The sequence below is a fragment of the Sinocyclocheilus anshuiensis genome, unplaced genomic scaffold, assembly GCF_001515605.1.
Source record: "Sinocyclocheilus anshuiensis isolate Anshui unplaced genomic scaffold, SAMN03320099.WGS_v1.1 scaffold346, whole genome shotgun sequence".
NCBI classification, from domain to species: Eukaryota; Metazoa; Chordata; class Actinopteri; order Cypriniformes; family Cyprinidae; genus Sinocyclocheilus; species Sinocyclocheilus anshuiensis.
This window is the reverse complement of record NW_015546048.1, coordinates 249,271-270,865: the sequence shown is the minus strand read 5'-3', so window position 1 is coordinate 270,865 and position 21,595 is coordinate 249,271. Positions and strand designations below refer to the sequence as shown.

Sequence of the window (21,595 nt, the reverse complement as noted above, 5' to 3'; positions counted from 1 at the left end):
ATATGTGTGTGTGTTATAGTAATATTTATGTTTATTTTTTTTTAATTATTGTATAATTTGTCACTGCATTACAGTATTTAGAATGTAATAAGAATCACCGTTCAAAATAATTATTTATTATTTAATTTCCAGACACATTTCAGTAATGGGAATTTGTAAAGGAAATGTACAATAATTACACAGTGAAAAAAAAAAAATCATAAAAATGTCCTCAAGGAAAATATAACTTTTGATTGATTTTAGCATGAAGGGACCAAGACGTGCTTTAATGAGATTTGTCCTTATAGAGAATCTCAGTCATGATTGGTGTATTTAAATTCATTCTACTATTATAAGGGCAGTGGTGTTGGATCAGGTCGGTGCTAAAGCACAGATGTCTCTCTGTTTTGAATCGTACTTTAATTGAAATATTTAGGTAAATATTTAAACCACCTATTAACATCAGGTTTGTGTGATACTGAAGTATTCTTATGTTTGTGTTTGTTAGCTGGCTGAGGAAGACGAGTGGAACCAGCTTCCAAACGGTGTTTACACCACGGCTGAGCTTCGACCCAATGCTTACATCCCCATTGACGATCCTTTGCCGGTGCCCAAACACTACGGAGCCCTGGTCCCCTTTAAACCCACCTGAACCCGGTGCCAATATTCGCCACATCTGCAAACCAAAGTACAAACCCATTGAGATCTAGAGTGAGTCTGCAAAATCATGATGCTTACAGATACAAAAATAAAAGTCCAGATGTGCCCCCATTCCTGAGGAATCTTGTCCATTTCCTCAGAACTAGTAATGCTAACATAAGACTTGTTTGTCTTTTGGGCCTAATTTCTATGCTTAGCAGCCCAGTGAGGCTCCTTCTGGCAAAATGCTGGGAATTCAGACAGTTTCTTTAGATATCTGCCAGAGCTGAGGGGTGGGAGAGGAGTTACACATGATGCTATGCCCTCTGGAGCCATGCAGAGCTGAATCATACAGAGAAATTCATTACAGAACTTAAAGGGACATCCTATGGAATTGTTTTCTCATTTGATATCACAAAGATTATTATGAAAGTATGTTTTTTCACATAAAAAAAACATTAATTATTGAGCATCCCACAGTGTATACATATAAATACATATACATACATATGCACAGGCCCCATTCGAAAATATATGGGAATGCGGACTAGACACAATTTAAATTTAAAATAAAATATGAACAATCAAAAATTTAATCAAAAATTGAAAAATACTAATGCTAATTTTTAAGTCCCATTTTGTGTTTTTTTTTTATGTGTAATAAATTCAGAATGTTGAAGAGAAACAATTTTTAGTATTTTATAATTACATTTGCAAAAATATTTGGAGGCAAGAAAAATGATTTGCTTAATGATTGCATGGCCAATTTATAGCCAAATCATTTGGATGGTTTTATACTTTAGCATTTCACCAACCCCTGATCTTGGCACAACTATATCTTAATCAACTTCATTAATAGTGTGGTTTTCATACACGTAATAGCTCAAAGTGCTTTACAGAAAAGTAACCAATAACCATCTAAACACAGCTGCAAAGTGAATAGCATGCCTTACAGGCTAAACAGTATAATTGCAAACATACAATAGCAGCAATATAAAATAACCTTTCAGGAAATTGCTATCGACAAGAAGCATCTTATTTTGTAGAATATAAAAACTAAGCATGAAGAGTATAATGAATATATTATTTTTTTATTTCTTGTTTGTGAAATATTCACAAATGTACCCATTTGACCCCATATAACATCTGCGGGAAAAATGTTTTTTTTGTTGGTGCTGTTCCATCGCATCTGTGTGTATAGAAAAGTGCATAATATTCCCCATACGTATTGGCATCAGTAGAGTCAGTACGTGTCCATCTGGGTACTAAAATATGATAATTAAAGAGCAGACTGGCAGCCAGGAAATAATCTTTGGTCAACAGCATGACTTTGGGCTTCAGTTTTTAGTAAGATGTCACTAACATTGAGATTTCTGTACATTACTACATTCACCCGAATAAATCAAGCTTTTTTCTTTGGCCAGGTGGCACTTTTTTCCCCCTAATTTCTCAGAATTTTTTCCTTGTTTCCCTTTTTACCACTTTAACCATTTGTACTGGGCTGTTTTTACTTGACTTCGAAGCCCAGCTTGATCTGTGTCTGCTTCAAGGCCATCTCCTCCACAAACCTGACATCCACATTCTCCTCCTCTTCAAAAGGGTTCTGAGCTAAAATACAACACCCACACTATTATTACCTTACAGTAAATGGCAACATTTACAATCCTATAACATATTTTATGAATAACGCCATCTCTGAAACCGTGTACCTTGTTCCTCCCTGTTCCAGAGAATCTTGGTGAGGTAGTTTAGGGGCAGGAAATCAGGATAGGAACATGACTTGCCATAGTCCAAGAGTGCAGAGTCCTAAAAGAAATATCATGCGTTTAGCTGGTAAATGTGGGAACATTTGTTCTGATCAAAGAGCCAAGTCCATGATTCGGTTTCCTAAGAATCAAAACACTTGATTCTTTGTCGATTAAGAACTGAACATCTAAACCGCAGTTGTAATATTTAATTCAGCGTCTAATCTAATAAGCTGTTTCATCCAAGTATTATTTTCAGCTGTTTGGCAGATATTTATACCAGTTTTATGCCGTAGTGTTTTTCTAAAAAAAAGAAAGCCTCAAATGAAACCAAAAGCTCCCTCAACTCAAACTGTAGTAATAGCATACTGGTGAAACTGACAAATGCTCCAGTGTATTTGTGTTTGAGTTCTGAAGAGCATCAAAGGTTTCTATTTACAACGTGTTTTGTAGCATTGAATAAAGTAGCCAATCATAGCCAAATCAGTTGATTTCTTAAACACAATGACCAATCAGAAGTGTTTAAGTTAGTCAGGGTCCACTTACCGCTCAAAACGCCAGTGTTTTTGTTCAGTGCTGAATTCTGCACGCTTGTGAGTAATTTCTTTGCACGCTTTCTAGGCTATAGGCCATAATAGGCTATAAGCCTTTCATAATTTGGTTCTGGTTCTGAACCGGGCCTGCCCCCTGCCATACTCACCCTGTTCTCTGAGTATTTTTCCAGCAGAGTCCTGACATATTCTCTGGAGATGCATGCAGAAGTGATGGGGTGATCCCACTGCTGGCTCACTTTCTGCTCCATATGCTAATTACAAAAACATGAAGGCAACATGAAAGGTCATTCACAACCTGTAATGTGACTTTTCGTGATTCAAATAGAATATTCGTTAAGCAAAAATGTTGGGTGGGACGTTGGGAATTGATTGGATTAACATTAGTATTATCTGCCACTGCCATTAAAATACTGTATTAACTCTTGTCAACATTTTAGGAAAGCTGCATTACTATAACTACAACTATTTGGCTATTGTTTAACATTTTCCCATCCCAGAGAAAGAGTATCATCTATTTTGATGATAGATTCTGAAGAAAAGTTTGATTATTTGGAATAACTTGCACTGATGAAACATTTACAATAACACTAGGAACCAAAATGTTTCCAAAACAAGGGGAAGACGTGGGAAATCAATAATGGATGAGTGCACTACCATAGAACTCAGCAGGACTAATCAGCAAGGGAGAAATTGGCTTGCAAAATTGGCAAAAAAGACTGGAGCCCAAGCACATGCTGTGACCCTACACATGACCACAAACATGCTTACATTCCTTTTCTTTTACACAGGATTGATTCTGGTATCTACAAAAGCAGCTTCAAGCTCTGAGTGAGAAGTGAGGCAGGGGTTGGACTCCATAAGACAGATTTCAAGAGAAGAGTTAAGTAGGGAACTTACCTCAGGAAGTCTTTTCAGAATACTAAACTTCAACTGCTCATTGGCATCACTGTTATCCAAGTCTGTCATGAGGTAGATAGACAGAACGAGTGAGAGAACATAACATTGTACTTAAAATAAAACACTGGCTCCTAAATGACCATATTTCTTTAATAATGTGAATAATTAATCTAATTCATTTTCTCCAGGTCAGGGATAAGTTTTTGCCTATTGGAGACCTTAATGTGGTGACCAAGAATATGCTGTAGGAAAGCACAGGAGTTCATAAAGTCTAAGTACTTTATGTATGTACTCAATATATAAATGGACAGCTTTCAGAACAGGGTATATTAAAATGTGTGTTTAAATTAGTACCTGTCATAAGGCGTGAAACAAATGGTTCTGTGAGCTGAAGAAGGCCGTGGTCCACATACTGGAGAAAAGTGTGCTGTGGGAGACAACGGACTCCGAGCACACTTAACAGTGTAGAATAACCTAAAAATGCACACATAATGAGCCACTTAAGCAATTTAACCAGTTTTGTGATGGATAGAGTAGACAGAACTGAAGCACTGGGTCAACGACTCCACTACTAATCGCCTTCCAGGCAGGCCTGAGCCCAGGCCAAAGCATTTGTGTCAAAGAGTGGATCCACCCAGATAGATCTGGCACACTTCAGATTTCAGAAACAGCTTTTTTCCCTCACTGGGTCATAGAAAATCAGACACACCCAATAGCTAAACTACATGGGATTGATTTGGATTTTGGAGAGATGCTCTTTTGATTAATCTTCAGAGGGTTCAAATGTCTTTGGTCAGCCATGGGAGAACTAAAGATTCCGTTTTTCCCTTTGGCATCATTAAACAAGTCTAAATATGTCTAAACATGGAAAGAAAAAACAGCAGCCTAACTAAATAGCATGAACATGCTCCCAACAAGAAGGCTGTTGAAGACGCTTAATTTATGCTAAAAATGTAATGCAAAAATCTAATTTTTGTGACCCAACACACAAAGTGATACCATTGGTCCCATGACAAATGTAGTGCGTTTGAATTTCATTCATACTACATACATTTATACTACATAGAATGTACATAGAAAGTCGTGAAGTAAGTTTCAAATCAAACATAGTACCTACTCAGACAATGTGATTTCATATAGATATATATATATATATATATATATATATATAATATACTTTTATTTCATTAAATGCTGAGAAATGCTAATGTCAAACTCTACTGGAATCAATTGTGAGTTCAGTCTCTTCATGTAAGGAGAGATATTTGTGTGAGTTGCTGCCCATGTAGAGCATTCCAAATAGTAACTCAAAAGGTTCAGTTAGGATTCTGTCTTAATAGGCAGGTAGTAGACAAAAAGGCAGCTCATTAGGATTTGGAACTGTTTTCTAAGTGTTCTCAGATTGTCTCAGTCAGGCTTCCTCTTACCTGGAGGGAGGGGGAGACAGAGCCCTTTAGTTGCTTCCAGAATGCGAAACATCACATGAAACATCGCCCACTCTTCTGAACTGCCCTGCTGCTTACTAAAACAGAGAATTGAAGGCTTTAGATTCAAGAAATCAAGCACTCTCATTCCCTGCCAAAGAGGAAGTAAAACATGGACAGGTACACATACATGCAGAGCACCCAGGGGCCCAACTTCAGCTTCTGCCACATCAATTCCAACACATGCCAGACCAGTTCCAGCTGAACAGAGAACACGGTCATATATTACAAAAATACATATATTACTACAAATGGCATATTCAAGACAACACCCATCCTCTATGAAATTACTACGAATCTGTCAAAATGACAGCTGTCAGAGAGTGTACTGGACAATCTGACTCACTTTCCCTTCCTGTTTTCAATGTGTGCACAAATTCACGAGCACCACCCCTGCTCACTTTAGATTCACTTGAGCAAGCTCACTAACTCCAGTATGCGCTTATGCTAGGCAGATCACGCATGGGTTCTCACATCCTCATGCTCGCCCTGGTCTGAAAACAGGAAGCCACTAAATGTCTGCTTCCCCTCTGGTCTCCTGAACGGGCTCGATCCAGAGACAGTTTGGTGGAAACGGATATAAAGTGCATATCTTGAACTATTCTTGACGTAATAGGAGAGTAGTACATTATGGGGGTTTGTTCCAATCCTCCAGGCGGGAGGGAGATAACTGTGTTTTGGCATAAGGACAAGAGTTTATCACTCTAGGACCAAGTGCACACTGTAAGATAGAAGGTTGCTGCCCTGTGCACATTTAAAGACTAATTTTGGTCCACAATTTATAATCTAATCACAAAATAGACTAATCAGTTGATCTAGTGACAGATTTAAAACACTTCAAATACTCAAAAAAGGGCGCTTTGCTTAAGGTGCAGCTTCGTTCTGTGTCGACAAAGGAGATTTGTCCCACAGCTGCCAATTACTAACATGTGCAGCAAGAGATCTCTGGCATAATGATGCAAGAGTACAAACACATACCAGCTTTGCAGCATAATTCACCACCAGCAAATCTATCTTTTTCTTCCCCAGTCGTGACAAATGTCTGTTTAAGTGTTCTCTGAGTTTGTCCACCATCTGAAAAAGAAATATATTTAATAATAATATAAAATAATCTAAAACATTATTGAAATTGTTCAAAATAATACATATAGCTATTTGCAATAAAAAAGACTACCAAGTGATCCAAGAGACATGAATATAATACAGCTATTAAGGAAATTGGTTGCTTGGAACGAGATTCAATTATGCAGTTTAGCAGTCATCATATAAAGAAATTTGACTGCAGAATGACCAGTCAGAACCATTGACCAATCAGAATCATGCATTCCAGAAAGCTGTACTATAAATGATAAATATATAATTTTAAATTAAATTAAATCATCAATGGATTTATCCAAATAGATGATTTCAAGAATGACTTACTTTTTATATGTTCTCGCATTCGATCCTCGTTAGATTTGGAGTGGGTGGTCCGTATAAAAATAATAAATCTTGAGGACTACTACAGTCACAAGAACATTTTAAGAAAAGTCTCTGTGAGAGGGCAGAGTCAGGCCCTCTGTTTATGATTAGCACGTTCATCCTCGCTGTCATTGTCAAGGTTTGTATAATGGTCTAGAATTGTCTGCACTTGTCCTCTATTCTCTCTGATTTCAGCTGCTTTGATGGCATATCTACATATTTTTTGTGGAGAGTTACAGCTGACCACTGCTAGATGATTGACAACTCAAAGGTCCACTACTCACCAGACCCACCAGCACCCTCTGCTGTTGGTCTTCCTCTTGAAACAGTGGAACTACACGCTTATCTGGAAGGACCGAAAGAAAGTGAGAGTTTAAGGTTTAGTTTACACAAACCTGTCATCATTTACTCACCCAATGTTGTTACAAACCCATATAGCTTTCATTTTTCTGTGGAACACAAAAGCCCTTCCCTCATCCGTAGCTCTCAAATCTCATTCTCACTAGTGCACATTCAGACTTTTTTTGTTCATTATATGATTCTGTTGCATGGAAAAGAGCAGCGTTAGCATTCTGCAAAATATCTTCTTTTGTGTTTCACAGAAGAAAGTCATAAAACATGAGCAAGACGAGTATCCGTAAATGATGACAGAGTTTTCAATCTTCCTGAACTATCCAAATAAAAGTCCTGTCAGACAATGCTGAACGACCTTAATAATTCTACACATTTCTATTATCTTTATAGGAACTGAAAAACAAGCTGTTGGGTGAATGACAAGCTCTAAGTGAAAAAAAAAAAACATCAGCACTGAAAGGTATTCTGACTAACACAAGATAACACATTGATTTGTTTTATGTGTGTGTGTGTGTGTGTGTGTGTGTTTTGAGTAGGAAGGAGGTTCCTTCTCCCATTTCCCTCGTATCTAAAGAGGTGCATGATTAACTACACATAAACCCAGAGACTGATTAAATTCAAACCAGAGAATGTGATCCTGAAACTACAGTCGCTGGGACTTTCCATGAAAGTTTGAAATATTTCCAGGATTTGATCAGGGATAAATAATCTCACAAGTGTCCTTTCATTTCTCTTACCCAAACGCCAAGTGTCCACCATGGACAGAACTCTGCATGTAAGAAACAAACCGGAAAAGAGACATTTCACCCCTAGGCCTCATCAAACATTAACAGCAAAACAGCAAAAGTAAATATTGTCTTGTTTTAAAGAGGTTCAACTTATTCATATAAGGGTTAGTTTGCTTTTGCATGGAATGACACTCTGTTTTGTTTTGTAACATGCTGTTCTTGCACACTCAGTCTCCATGCACACTCACGCACACATAATGTTTGGCGCATGCCGAACTCCACCCACTTTTTTGTGTTCTCCTCAATTTGGCGACGACGAGATTTTTTCTTCTCTGAGTTCTGCAGTAATAACAAATATGATATTATTAAACGGATAGTTGTAGCATAGTCCTAGGTGCTCACCAGTCAATATATCATGCCAGTCATATTTTGATTATCAATAATTAATATTTGTATATTTTATATATACTGCATATAATATTATAAATTTATAAAATGTATAAATATATATTTATGTAGCAACATAATCATTAAATATATTATAACTAGTGCTGGCAATAAATAAAACTATTAAAATATATAATCTTTTTTTTTTTTGTGGTTACATGTGTATCCAGTTACTTTTTTAAGGAACAAAGTCATAATAATGTGTAATTATTGGGTTCTGCAATTTGTTTGAATTTTATATTTCTCAAACCTCTAAAAAAAAATAAATAAATAAAATCATACAAATGTGCTGTAATTCAATAATAAAACATTCCCAATATGGCCATAAAGATGTTTTTGACACAAGCCTGCAGTCTTCAGATGTTCACATTTTCTATAAATGACGGTTTTTCAACCGTGAGTAATATAAAATTTTTTGAGCTTCAGTGATGATTTAATTTCACCATAAAAAAGAATGCAAATGACTTTTGTTAAACATCTCATCTGGGTTTGATTTAGAAATAAATTATCCGTAAAGAACTTTCTCTATTTACTGAGTAATGCATGCTCCACTAGGGACTTTTGTGAATGTGTGTGTGAAATGGACACTTGTGCTGTGGCTCCAACCACTTCCAATCCGTTTATACAAATCCCAGAACAGAATTGAACTTTTTAACCAAATTAAATAAATATTTTAACAAATTTTATTAACTTTTAATATAGATTCTGGGTCTCTTCAGTCCTGATGCGTAATGTGTGGTCCTAGTGCTTACCATAGCAGCCTGAAATCTGTCCCAGTCCTCTTTAATCAGACTGGTCCTGAAGCGTGGGCTCGGTACCGCCTCAAAGTACCTCATCCTGTCCAAGACAAGCTGTAGCTCCTCCCAGTAACCCTGCAGGCTTTTAGGCTTTAACCCACGAGAACCAAAATTATTACCTCAATAACAAAATGCAATTACATTATCACAAAAGAAGATTTGCAAAACAGATTTTTCATAAATGAAGCCGTGAAGCACATAAGTCACTGTACCCTTTTGACAAATTAAGTGCGTCTTAGTGATTGATCTGGACTGAAGCCCTGGCAAATGTTTCAGTAGGGGTTTCACAATTTTATTCTGATCTATCAATTTTTTGGTTTCAGTTGACAGTTGAAATCTGTTTCACAACTCAAACATTTCCTGTTGCTATGTTTCCCTCTAACACCTCTCCCAAGCAGATTTAATGAATTAGATATGGATTCCGCTTTGTCTGTTTCAGTCTATGCACTAGTACTGATCTGCCACTGTTTCTTCTGCCACCTAGTGTTTAGAAAATAAACTGCTGCTCTAGAAATGTATTTGTCAGCCCATTTAATATCTGTAATGTGACACACTATACATGAACCGTGCACAATGTTCAGTAACATGTAACAAGTAAATCAGATCAATTTTAATGTCAAAGTTGACTTTAAATTCAAACGATGGTAATCTTAACAGCTAAATTAAAAACATGAACACATTTGCAGCATCTGTTTGAAATACTGTCTAATTTTAAAAATGTCCCCCTGTTCATCACGCAAAGACTATTTCATTAAATATATGAATGCATATAGATTCTGGAGTATTTCTTACCTTCCCTTTAATTATTGGTTGACAGAGCAGTTCAGGGGTGCATTTTACCCTAGGGATTGCTGTCAGAGCCACAGGAAGCTCCTAGAAAACAAGACAACGCCTTCTTTCAAGTTTACATTAAACAGATTAATATTCACAGAAAATATTTTAAAATAAGTAATGTGGAAAGTACTCTGTGCACCTTTAAAAGAAGTACAGCAAATTGTTTACCTTCTTCTCGAACACACAGGAGTACGGTAACAATTTATCTAGGCTCACACACTGCTGGTAGCTTATTCTGTACAGGGTGGCTGAAATGAGAGTTATACTGTTATTTCTAATACTCGTTTTGAATGCAAAACAGACATAGCCCACATGAACAGAAGCACTCACCTAGAATAAATTCCTGAATCTGATCAAAAGCATCAAAGCTCATAACATTCTCACTGATCCAGTTTATAATCTGGAACAAGAGAGAAATGAGAATCATATTAGGGTGAATTTTTTAGCACATATCCTCATTACAAAACTAATCTCTCTTTCTCGCTCACCTTGAGTTCTATCACAGGATTTGGCTGCAGGTAGACCAGCATGCAGTGCAGAGCAGCAAGCCGCTGGGCCTCAGGCCTGCCTGAACTGAGAAGCTCAAGCAGAAAGTCAGGGTTGAGCTCCATGGTGAACATCGTGCCAGCTCGGACATCAAGCAGCCTGCTTCCAGACACACTCACAACCTCTCTGCCCAAACCCAGGGCTTCAATGTGACCATCTGCCCCTGTGAGAAAGCACAGAGTAAGGTAATACACACAGAAAACACAATATTGTTTAAGTGATTGTATTTCAAATTAAAGTTAAAATCATACTAAATACATGTTAAATATAGAATTTACATCGAGCAGCAAAACAAAACAAAACAACACACAAAACAAAATATTAGGCCTTACCTGACAGGAAAAGACTGTAGCAGAGCAGGTCTTGTTGTCTGCAGTTGATGAGGTGCAGGAAATGATCAGCCAGGTAAACCACTATATAATAATCTGAAATGAATAAAACATCAAGTGAGAAAATAACCCATGACACTATTTCAGATGAACGATTTTCCATGTACTGTATGTGAGCGAATTAAAGACTGGGTTGGATGGATTTCTGTGGGCTGAGTGAGAGATGATGGCTGTACTAACCCAGATGAATGAAGATAGGATGGACGGTTGGCAAATTAGCAGGTGCAGAGCCTTTCTCTAGAGACACAGTGAACGTCTTACTGCAACCTATCAGAGAGAATCTAATTAATGCTTTATATAATGATCTGTGTGAATGTTTATATCACTGCAGCATGACATTTTGTACCTCTGTGCACAAATGCAATAGTGTAGGTGGCGTCCTTATGCCAGTGCACTGGATGGCTGTAGCACACACACATGGTTCCTGTTCAAGGCATCCAGAGATTCAGAACAGGAACTTACATCAATTCAAATCAAATTAATTACATACAAACACAAAATTAAAGCCAAAATCGCTGAAATGCAGATCAGTAGAAATCATGTAGGCGATTTACAGCATACGGTGCCTTTTGGCAATTTATCGTAGATGATTTCAGGAATTGCTTTTGCAATTATATGGCAGCTTATAAACTACAGTATCAACAATGTGAAGCATGTTGATTATGGTTAAGTCAATACATGTGAAAAAGCGGAGAAAATATAAACTTACTCTCTATCCCATGATAAGTTAGAAAAATGAAAAAACACATAAGTAAATATGGAGCAAATATTTCAGTGTTTCACAGTATGATTTCATATTGAAGAGCACATGCTAAATAACTTGCCTGTTTGGCTGGTGAACACCTCTAACCTGAGACCCTCGTCCTTCATGTCCTGATAGTGATCGTACCCAAAGTTAACAAACCTGTAAAACCACAGACACTGCTTTATTCTTTTTACACGGGGTTTTTACAATCATATGATTATGTTTGTATGTATTATGAGCTGTTTTGCATGTCAAATGAATTAAGTCACTGACCTCACAGAAGAAGTTACAGAAGAAACGCTGGTCATCTCCAGTGGAAGCTCATAAAGCCAAAATCGCTGAAATGCAGATCAGTAGAAATCATGTAGGCGATTTACAGCATACGGTGCCTTTTGGCAATTTATCGTAGATGATTTCAGGAATTGCTTTTGCAATTATATGGCAGCTTATAAACTACAGTATCAACAATGTGAAGCATGTTGATTATGGTTAAGTCAATACATGTGAAAAAGCGGAGAAAATATAAACTTACTCTCTATCCCATGATAAGTTAGAAAAATGAAAAAACACATAAGTAAATATGGAGCAAATATTTCAGTGTTTCACAGTATGATTTCATATTGAAGAGCACATGCTAAATAACTTGCCTGTTTGGCTGGTGAACACCTCTAACCTGAGACCCTCGTCCTTCATGTCCTGATAGTGATCGTACCCAAAGTTAACAAACCTGTAAAACCACAGACACTGCTTTATTCTTTTTACACGGGGTTTTTACAATCATATGATTATGTTTGTATGTATTATGAGCTGTTTTGCATGTCAAATGAATTAAGTCACTGACCTCACAGAAGAAGTTACAGAAGAAACGCTGGTCATCTCCAGTGGAAGCTCAAACTGTTGCACATAAAAGCATTTGTTTTGAATTAATAAGTTCCTCATATTATTAAAATAAGGCAGTTTAGATGTGACACAAAGATGTATACCACGGTTTCAAAGTTGCGATCGGGGTAAAACTGTACACACTTCAGTGTGTGTTTCTCCTATAAGGTGGAGAAGAAGAAAAACTGACACATACTGGAAATATGTACATGTTCCTTCTTCAAAACTCAGAGAAGAAAAGGAATAAGGGCAAGCAACAGTGAAAGAGATCCTGACCCGTGCAGTGAGGTAGAAGAGTCTTTGAGTGTCCGAGTCCCACTGGACCCAAATGAAGTCCTCTGCCACTCTCTCTCTGCTCAGACGCTCAGGATTCTGCATAACCTGTTTGAACAAGTACATGTGTTTTTACCATTCATATGAACATCATTCGGTTTTTATAAATCCTTATATCATAAAAAAATATAAAGAGCAGTCCTTACCACTCTGTAGCCCTCCTGCCTCGTCAGAGTAATGTGGTACTGATCCACATCTGTAGCAACAAAATAACCATTCATGATAAATGACAATAAATATATTCAAACTAGTAGTAGCTTGAACAAAATATGGTATAGTGCAATGCAAAAAAAGCATATTGATGGTTTCTGGAATATTTCCACAATACATACAGCCATCCTCTGCCGCCAACAGCAAATGACTCTCCAGTACGGTGGTCCGGCATGTCTTAGGATAAAGAAACTAGAAAGGGGTCATGGGAAATAACAGACTATTTCAGTGTGATTTATGCAGGACCTTCATAAGGAATTCTGTATTGTGTGTTTCATCACCAGCTTCACATAACAGCTTTTCATTACTTGCACTTTGACTGTGCAGTCCACCGCCTTCAGGACCTTTGTGTTGTTGATTGGGTGTATCTCAATGAGAAGAGTTAAACATTTTGACACTAAAGAAGAAAGAAAACAGAATTATGTCAGGAGTTAAAGAATAACCTAGACAGCGTGACTGCGAGCCTGTGCTAAGCTCATTTATATACATTTAGATTCTCTATTTTGTGAACGCACTTTTATTTAATTGTATTATGATGAGCAAACTAGTATAAATGTTATGCCTCTTGAATTTAAAACCGAAACAAACCAAACAATAATTAGGCCTACAGTTAAACTCTTTGTGTGTATCTGGTGACAGAATTATGATTTCTTTAAGACACAAAGGAGAAATCTTTATGCAACGTTTATTTTATCAACTTCACTATGATGCTACCACAGCAACCCATATGAGAAGTGAAAGCATATTGGTAAAAAAAATTGCAAAGAAACTTCTTCATCCTCAAATGGTTCAACCATAAAAATATTTCAGAAACAGGAACTTGTGACAATCATGCCATAGAGGCAAATAAAACTATGTTAAACTGTAACTAATAACTGAAAATTACGACATTTGATATAGTGGTGTTCAGTCAAATTTATTCAGTTGCCCATTTGAATAAATACAGAAACATTTCTCAATGTCTCACAAAACTGATTATTATTATTATTATAATATGAATAAAAGGCCTAAAAGAGGGCTTGAATTTAAATGTAGGAGTGCATTAAAAAACTTAAGTGGTGCAATGAAAATTCATCAAATAATGTGTTTTTCTCAATAAAGGGATACAATGAGACATTTACAAGCAAAATGAATGTATTGAAATGCAAAAAGTAATCTAGGTTTTTAAATATTTCTGCTTAAACTGTATTTAATAATAATGTAATTATTTATAGGCCTACTTTAAACTGTGTTTGTGTGTGTGTGTACATATGTATGTATATATATATATATATATATATATTGTATTTACAGTTACAGTTAGCAGCACTCCTATTTATTTAATGTAATCATAGCCTTTGAAGTTTAATAATCACTGGTTGTATGGTGATTCCTGTTTTTCATCCCCAAATGTAATACTTATTAAAATGATAAATAAGACCTTTTATATACCATTTAAGATATTTATTATGACTTTTTATGACCTTAAATCTTATTTAAAAATGAATTTTTAGACTTTTTATAGACCTGTGGGGACTTCACACATGCTCCTAAATACATTCTAGTTCACTCACATCTATTTTTAGTCAATGTGAGTAAAAGGCTTGCACTGTTGAGCCCTGCAGTGAATAACTATTAAAACAGCAAATAATATATTGTTATGAATGATGTGTTGTACCTGGTTTAAGGCGGCCTTCTCCCTGTGTGGACTGAGATAGGCTGACCGCTAGCACAGAAAAAAAATCTCACATTAGTAATCATCTTCTCGAACCCATAATGAACCAAATGAAACACTATTACCCATACAATGATGCTGCTTGTATGCTAAAAATAAATTATATTGGCCTGTAGTCTCACCCAGGAGTGTTTCTTCTTTATTTAAAGAGCAGCTGCTGACACACACTTGCTTGTCAAAAGTGTAGAGGAGCTGTGAACATTTCATTGTGAACACAAACATTTCATGGTTCAATTCATTAAGACTGAAAGTGATGCACAATTCTCACATCTATTTTAATACACAACTCCCAAGTTGTCATTTTTGACTGTACATTTATATTCTGTTTATAATAATGTGTATATGATTGGAATTACATATCCATAGGCCCAATGTTCATCTCCAACATGGTTACCCATTCTGTACCTTATTCTCTGTACTGTGAGGATCATATTTCCCAATCCTTGTAGTTCCTGTTGCCCCCTAAACATAAGGATTGGGAAATCAGTAAGTTTAAAAAAATAACTTTTAAAAGGTCAAAAGAAGCAGAAAGGATAACAGGAAGTGAACACAGTGACATCCATTCAGTTTGCATGTAAGCCATTTACTATAGCGTCTATTGTATGTAAGGCATGTAGTGCTCATTTGCTATAGACTGGCGACAGATTGTCCCTGCGCGCGTCATTTGCGCTGCTATGAATGGAACGTCGCGCGCATGACCTGTCAAATTAAAGTGACGCATGAAACACAAGCCAAACTTACTCTCCAAGAGTACACGACCCCTCCATCTTTCTCCACACTCAGAATGCGAGGCTCAAGAACACCTGCACAAATTTTAAACAAGTACATTTATATAAACAATAAGAGCATGCCCTCAGCGACGTATTAACAATACCAACAAAAATACAGTTGGGTTAATATCATTAATAATAATAATAATGTAATTATTAAATAAACAATAATATAGCAAGTCCGCATAAGTTACCTATATTCGCTCTTTCCTCCTTCGCCAAAATGCTTGCCACAACATCTTTTTGAGTATCGAAAGTGGGGTTTAATCTCAACATATGTGTGATCTGTCCTGCACAGATTTAACTAGACCTGAGATTGAGGAAATGACCTGATTTCACTCCTCGGCAGTGTCATTTACGGCATACAAACTTTCTGGCTAAACACACTATTTAGAAAAATTGCATATTAAATCTTACAAGTCGCTCCACTTTATCGATGTGCTGAACACAGACAGTGCGCTAAACATCATTAGAAATGTATTACTACTAGAACGAATCGTTCTTTTGAACCGGCTCTTTAAAATGAATCGGTCGAACTGCGTCGAGGAGTTGGAAATGATCGAGCTGACTGACCCTGTGACCTAAAAAAACATCACGATCGATCATATTCGACTCGAAATGAACCGAAAGTCCGTGAATCTGCCGATCCCGACATCACTTGCGGTGTTTACAAAAGATCTGCCATATGAGCACGAAGGCGGATCCAAAACACAGTTGAGCCAATCAGAAATCACACTCTTAGGTCTAGTGAAATGTTACTGTATGAGGAATTATGTTTATACATATTTTATTTATTGCATTCATTATATATAACTGCAAATGTATATTAATTTAGAAAAATGTCGATCTATTTATATATTTAAATTATTGCATTTAAATCTAACATATATTAAAATAAATACTTTGGTTAAACGTTTTCAAAGAGCCTGACGTTTTCGCTTTAAAAGTAGCATTGAGTAAACTCCATTTTCTCAAACTCCTAAATTTGCTGTGCTGATCAGTACTAGGTCTCTTAACTTGTAGTTATAGAAATCACCACTAGAGAGGGTGCTTGACTTTCCATTGACTTGTACAAATTGGTCTGTGAAAACTTTCAATATTTTTTAACATTTATTTCTTGCTTTTACATTTGTACACCAAGTAAACAGATAACAAAGCAACAAAAATGAATATATTAAGTAGACCCCCACCCCCCCAGCACCAATCTTTTACACACAAGCTACAGCATTTGTTCTTTTCAGCCTATTTGGCCAGTACTGTGTAGTCATGCACAACAGCAGGTGCCCAGTCACTAAATATCCTCAACAATTAAGACAGCTTGTAAGAAACTATTAAATTTGGATGAAAATCGGAATGCTGTATGATGTTACTGGCTGCGATGTGTCATACTCAATATACAAAAACGCCTAAACTTATACAACAGCCATACACTGGAAGTTCACTTACCAATTTGTGTTCTCCACTCAGGCGTTTACCACCAGTAGTTGTTATTTGGTTAAAGGTTTGATCATCTTAAGTTAATTTGCCGACAATATGCTAAAATGTTTTTGAAATTTAGCCGATTATTTGCATCCTTTTAAACCCTGTAGATTTGTAAAACTTGATTACATAAAGGAGAGCAAGTTTTTAGCATTATTTATCTTCCCTTTAAAACCACTGATTGAAGCTACATCTTGCATGTTACAACACAACTAAAAAAATGGTTGCATAGGTGAACAATGCTCACAATCAAACAAAAATGAATCAACTACATCACTGTGTGAATGAAATGCACAGGAACAGATAGAGGAGGGCTGGCTGCTCACTGGCACTGACATAAACAGAAACCAAAACCCCCTAATTCCACTCTTCTTCAAGTTTCTGTAGGTTGCAATCATACATTAAAATTAAAACAACTACACAAAAACACAAAATACATTTGTAGGGAATATTCAGCATCAGGTTGTTAACTATATCATACAGTGTGTCTTAACAGTGTACATGTTTCATTTGGGTTTATACAGATTCTCAACTTCCTTGGGGAAAGAAGCTTAAAAGTGACTGAGAGAAATCAACTTTATTGCAATTTAGTCACCTAAGAGGTTAAAACATCCTGTGTTTTCTGAACGTAAGGCTTCAGTGATGTATCTGCTTCCCTTTTTTTTTTTTTTTTATCTCTGACCCTGTTTGATCCAGTATTGAAGAGCATTTGGACAACATTTGTGTCTCCTTTTAGCTGAACAGCAGGACAAGAGAGACTCTCCATATGTTTGGCCATATAAATATTATACTTTTTTTTCCCTTTTTATTGTCACCAGGGACTCCTCTGAGAACAGGTCTACTGTGTAGCACAAAGCGGCAGTGCATAAGCTTTTCATCTGCATAAATCTGCATTTGAATCGTCATTTACATTCTAATCCTTCTTTTTTCAGACCATCAGTGCCAGTTTCACGCCTTGCCTGCCTTCATATAAATGGGGATGGTGCCGCGCTGTGTCAATCCCTCAAAGCGTTTGTAGGTGTAGTTAAGGAAAACCCAGTCCTTGGACTTGAAGTCTGGTTCTGTTACATTTGTTACTGAAATGAGAGGTGAAGAGGACAGTCAGAACAACAAATAGTGACATGAAATACATCTAGCTATTTTATGGATTACATCTGTTCGTATATGAGTAGATGTAAAAGAAGTGTGTTATATCCATTGCACATGGTCTGTATTGAGTCTAAAGGTCATAGACAACAGATAATGGTTCTCTTCCCAGGAAGACTTCATACATCAATAGAATGCCACTACTTTTGACTCTTAAAGATGCTTGATCCCTGAGCACTAAAGGTATGGATACATTTTAGTCTGTACATTTATTATAAGTCAATCACTACTTAATAAATCAGTACATTTTACAGGATTAAGCATGTAATATATAATATTTATATATTTAAATATGACTTTATTTGTATCTTATTTTACTCATATATCCTAAACCGCTATTCTAAAAACTGGAAAACAAAATTCCCGAAAGAACCCATAACTTAAATGTATTAAGCAAACTTAACAATAACCAAACTTAACTTGGCCACTGAATCAGACTAAAGGTCCGTTCACACCAAGGATGAAAACTTTAATAACTTTAAGTTTTAAAAATGGTTCTAATTTCTAAGAAAATAGCAAAGTACACACCACAACTTTAACGATAATAACACAGAGGAATGATCACATGAACGATAAAATAGTTGACAGCAAATCAGAATCTATCCAACTTTAACGCGGTAGACAAAATAACCGCAGTATCGTCCAGTGGTGTGAACACTAATATAGTTTCTGGTGTGAAAAGGCCTTAAATCTGGAGATGCACAATTTTGATGCAAATTCAAATATTATTTTAAGTGTGTGTATTTTTGTTTATGTATGGTATGTCCATAAGATTTAGTTGATTATCAAAAACAGTTTACAGTACCTGGCTGTAGAATGTCTGACTCTGGAAAGTCATCAAAGTTGGACGTATCATCGATGCTCTTGATGTCAATGGAAATAGCAGCAGGTCTCTCTCTGGGAGAAGGTAAACAGTTCAATTTCAGTTATCAACTTCAAACAATGGTTCTCTATGATCATACACACAAAAGACTTGACTACATAAACGTTGCCATAATAAACATTTTATTTGTCCTGTTTATTAACAGTGATTTTGCAGTTCTAGACGATACTGTGATGACGCAAGAAACAGAAAAGTGTGTGTGCAGAAGTACCTGATATGCTCCCAGTCCACGGACTCAAAGAAAGGGTGAGATTTGATTTCATCCACACTTCCTGACCCAATCCGGTTTTCTGCATCTGTGCAATACCTGAGAACATAGTCAAACAGTTTGGTCAGATCAAATTTCAAATGATCTCAAGTAATGAAAAGCTATCTTTTGAAAACGGTGGCACTCTTTACTTGAGGGAAACAATCACTTTAACCTCAAAAGCCCAGTGATGTTTTGTTTTTCCGAATTGTTAATTGAATCCTTTCTTCTATACGGTTTGTGTTACATATATGGAAATATCTCTGACCTAAGGATCAAGTCCTTGGCTCTCTCTGAAATGGGGACTTCAGGGGGGAAAATGAGCGTTTCTCGCCAGTTCATGACCTTCCTGTAAGTTTCCTGTGGCGTCTCGGAACAGAAGGGTGGGTAGCCTGGAACAGGAAAACAAAACAAACACCTGTTTTAGCACAGGAAAAGGCTACAGCAAAATGCTTTTACAGAAAGAAAGGACTGGCCTGATATGACCCGTTTACTTGGTGTTTAGTATCTGAAAGTACTAACCTATCAACATCTCGTACATTATCACTCCAAGAGACCACCAGTCACAAAGCTTGTTGTAGCCCGTCTGCATGAAGACCTCAGGGGCGATATAGTCTGGCGTACCGACGGTTGAATATGCCTGTATATGAAAGGAATGAAATCACTACTACTACCAGGAAATTTCTGTTTTGTAACATAAAGAAACACTCTCCTACCAGCTGTCTTCGGTTCTTCTTCCATGTTTCTGCTTTCCGTTTTGAATTCATGTTTTGGAAAGCTAAAGGAGGTGGAAACAGAGCAAATATGGTTAATTTTGTCTGGTTAATTACATAAAAAAAATAACATTTTGCCTACAGATCCACTTAAAACGTCGATGAAGTTTTCTGCGCCATAGTCTGACTGAAAAGATCATGGACCTTTTTGAAATAATCTTCAGCTGATCGCTGCTATATTTGTAATTCTTCTTAAAGATATGCAGAGCAGTAGGTGCTACACACAGCCAGAAACAGCAAGGACTTGCTGAACTTTTTTCCTTATTGGTAATCCTATCCTATTTCTGTTATGTCAGTGTGACTGGGAAGGAAAATGTTCTGAATATGTACAGCAAGTCATAGTCAAGGAAAATTGATTTCTTATTATATGACTTCTTTATTTTTTTGTATGTATTAACAAGTGTTTCTCTGTGTAATTTGTGTATGTGGGTTACTCACAGAAGTCACTGGGAGGGTTGTGCGTGAGGTTCCTGTAAAATTCAGTCCGATGGGCCTTCTTCAAGCCTGTGCAGAGGCCAAAATCAGACAGTTTGACATGGCCCTACAAATCATAAAGACAGAATGTTATGAGGTGTTCAGTTTCATACAGTAGAATAGCCTTCCATAAACCCATTCATCTCCGTTGAACACTGTGACCATGTTATATTGTTTTGTGTGCGAGTAAATAAGAGATAAAGGCGAATTCCCACCCGTGAGTCGAGCAGCAGGTTGTCAGGTTTGATGTCTCTGTGAATGAAGCCCAGCTGGTGAATGGAGTCAATGGCCAGGACAGTCTCTGCAATATAGAACTGCGTAGCTTCTTCCGACAGCGTGTCTTTCTTCATCAGCAGAGTCATCATATCTCCTGAACACACACACACACACACACACACACACACACAAGAGTTACGGCCTCTGGGCAGCTGCTCTAAAAATAGGACTTTCCATAGTGCTGCTACGAGCAGACTGCCTTTTCCAGTTCTAAATCCCTAACTGCTACATCAGTAAAGAACATGTGACATTTTGTTCATCTGTCTTCACCTCCAGGCAGAAACTCCATGATGAGATACAGATTGCGTTTATCTTGAAAGCTGTAGAACATCTTCACTACCCAGGCACCATCAGCCTCCACCAGGATATCTCTCTCGGCCCGGATATGAGCCACCTGCCCCAGGGAGGAATACAGGTGAGGAGAGATATTATCAGTGGATCGGTATGACAGACAGGGGACTATCTGAGATCGCTGAATTAAATGGAGTCCATACCTGCTCTTTCTCTAACATGTCTGATTTCCTGAGGATCTTCATGGCATAAATGTGACCGGTGTCCTTTTTCTGAACCAGGCGCACCTGAATACAGCACAAAATTAGGATTTTTGGAGAACCGACTGAGATTGAAATGAAATGTAAAAAAAAAAAAATAAATATATATATATATAATAATAATAAATATATATATAACATGAAAAGCTTAAAATTAAAATATTGAAATGTGGCCTTGGAAACTAACCGAAATAAGTTGAAGTACTAAAATTACTAAAATAAAAATGAACTGAAATAAAAATATTTAGAAATTTTAGTACT

The 21,595-nt window shown here is 36.7% G+C and overlaps 2 protein-coding genes and 1 pseudogene across 3 annotated transcripts in view; 1 reads left to right on the top strand and 2 right to left on the bottom strand.

Moving 5' to 3' along the window:
- The window catches only part of LOC107699051 (coiled-coil domain-containing protein 146-like), an 18,943-nt pseudogene extending 17,605 nt beyond the window's left edge, over positions 1-1,338 (top strand).
- Positions 1,339-1,389: 51 nt separating this feature from the next.
- gsap (gamma-secretase activating protein) lies at positions 1,390-16,194 on the bottom strand. Its single transcript, XM_016500214.1, has 32 exons — positions 15,700-16,194; positions 15,477-15,538; positions 15,141-15,197; positions 14,858-14,927; positions 14,679-14,726; positions 13,330-13,418; positions 13,144-13,213; positions 12,958-13,007; positions 12,755-12,859; positions 12,583-12,639; positions 12,441-12,493; positions 12,247-12,326; positions 12,132-12,134; positions 11,201-11,278; positions 11,035-11,121; positions 10,798-10,890; positions 10,408-10,628; positions 10,250-10,319; positions 10,088-10,167; positions 9,878-9,958; positions 9,041-9,175; positions 8,128-8,180; positions 7,851-7,882; positions 7,044-7,105; positions 6,277-6,372; positions 5,429-5,499; positions 5,242-5,336; positions 4,169-4,288; positions 3,815-3,876; positions 3,064-3,168; positions 2,328-2,424; positions 1,390-2,226 (listed from the first exon to the last, which is right to left on the bottom strand). Exons 1-32 carry the CDS (start codon positions 15,779-15,781, stop codon positions 2,126-2,128), a joined length of 2,565 nt encoding a protein of 854 aa, XP_016355700.1. The 5' UTR covers positions 15,782-16,194; the 3' UTR covers positions 1,390-2,125.
- A 1,348-nt stretch (positions 16,195-17,542) lies between these two features.
- Positions 17,543-21,595, bottom strand: part of LOC107699048 (serine/threonine-protein kinase 38-like) — a 7,793-nt gene continuing 3,740 nt past the window's right edge. For both annotated transcript variants that reach the window (XM_016500211.1, XM_016500212.1), the window contains exons 5-14: positions 21,278-21,361; positions 21,054-21,177; positions 20,723-20,877; positions 20,472-20,574; positions 19,977-20,038; positions 19,783-19,900; positions 19,529-19,652; positions 19,225-19,320; positions 18,936-19,027; positions 17,543-18,060 (exon numbers count right to left, since the gene is read on the bottom strand). In XM_016500211.1, the coding sequence (XP_016355697.1) occupies positions 17,933-18,060; positions 18,936-19,027; positions 19,225-19,320; positions 19,529-19,652; positions 19,783-19,900; positions 19,977-20,038; positions 20,472-20,574; positions 20,723-20,877; positions 21,054-21,177; positions 21,278-21,361 (1,086 nt within the window). In that variant the 3' untranslated portion in view covers positions 17,543-17,932. The remainder of the gene's footprint in view (positions 18,061-18,935; positions 19,028-19,224; positions 19,321-19,528; positions 19,653-19,782; positions 19,901-19,976; positions 20,039-20,471; positions 20,575-20,722; positions 20,878-21,053; positions 21,178-21,277; positions 21,362-21,595) is intronic.

What these genes read in the sequence shown, in the direction of transcription:
- gsap (XM_016500214.1), bottom strand. Translation starts at nt 15,781, where the DNA reads ATGTTGAGATTAAACCCCACTTTCGATACTCAAAAAGATGTTGTGGCA. An exon ending in ACTGCACAGTCAAAGTGCAA is followed by an intron (nt 13,214 to 13,329) that starts GTAATGAAAAGC and finishes ACCCCTTTCTAG; the next exon opens with TTTCTTTATCCTAAGACATG. An exon ending in CTGTCTCCCCCTCCCTCCAG is followed by an intron (nt 4,289 to 5,241) that starts GTAAGAGGAAGC and finishes GTGCATTTTTAG; the next exon opens with GTTATTCTACACTGTTAAGT.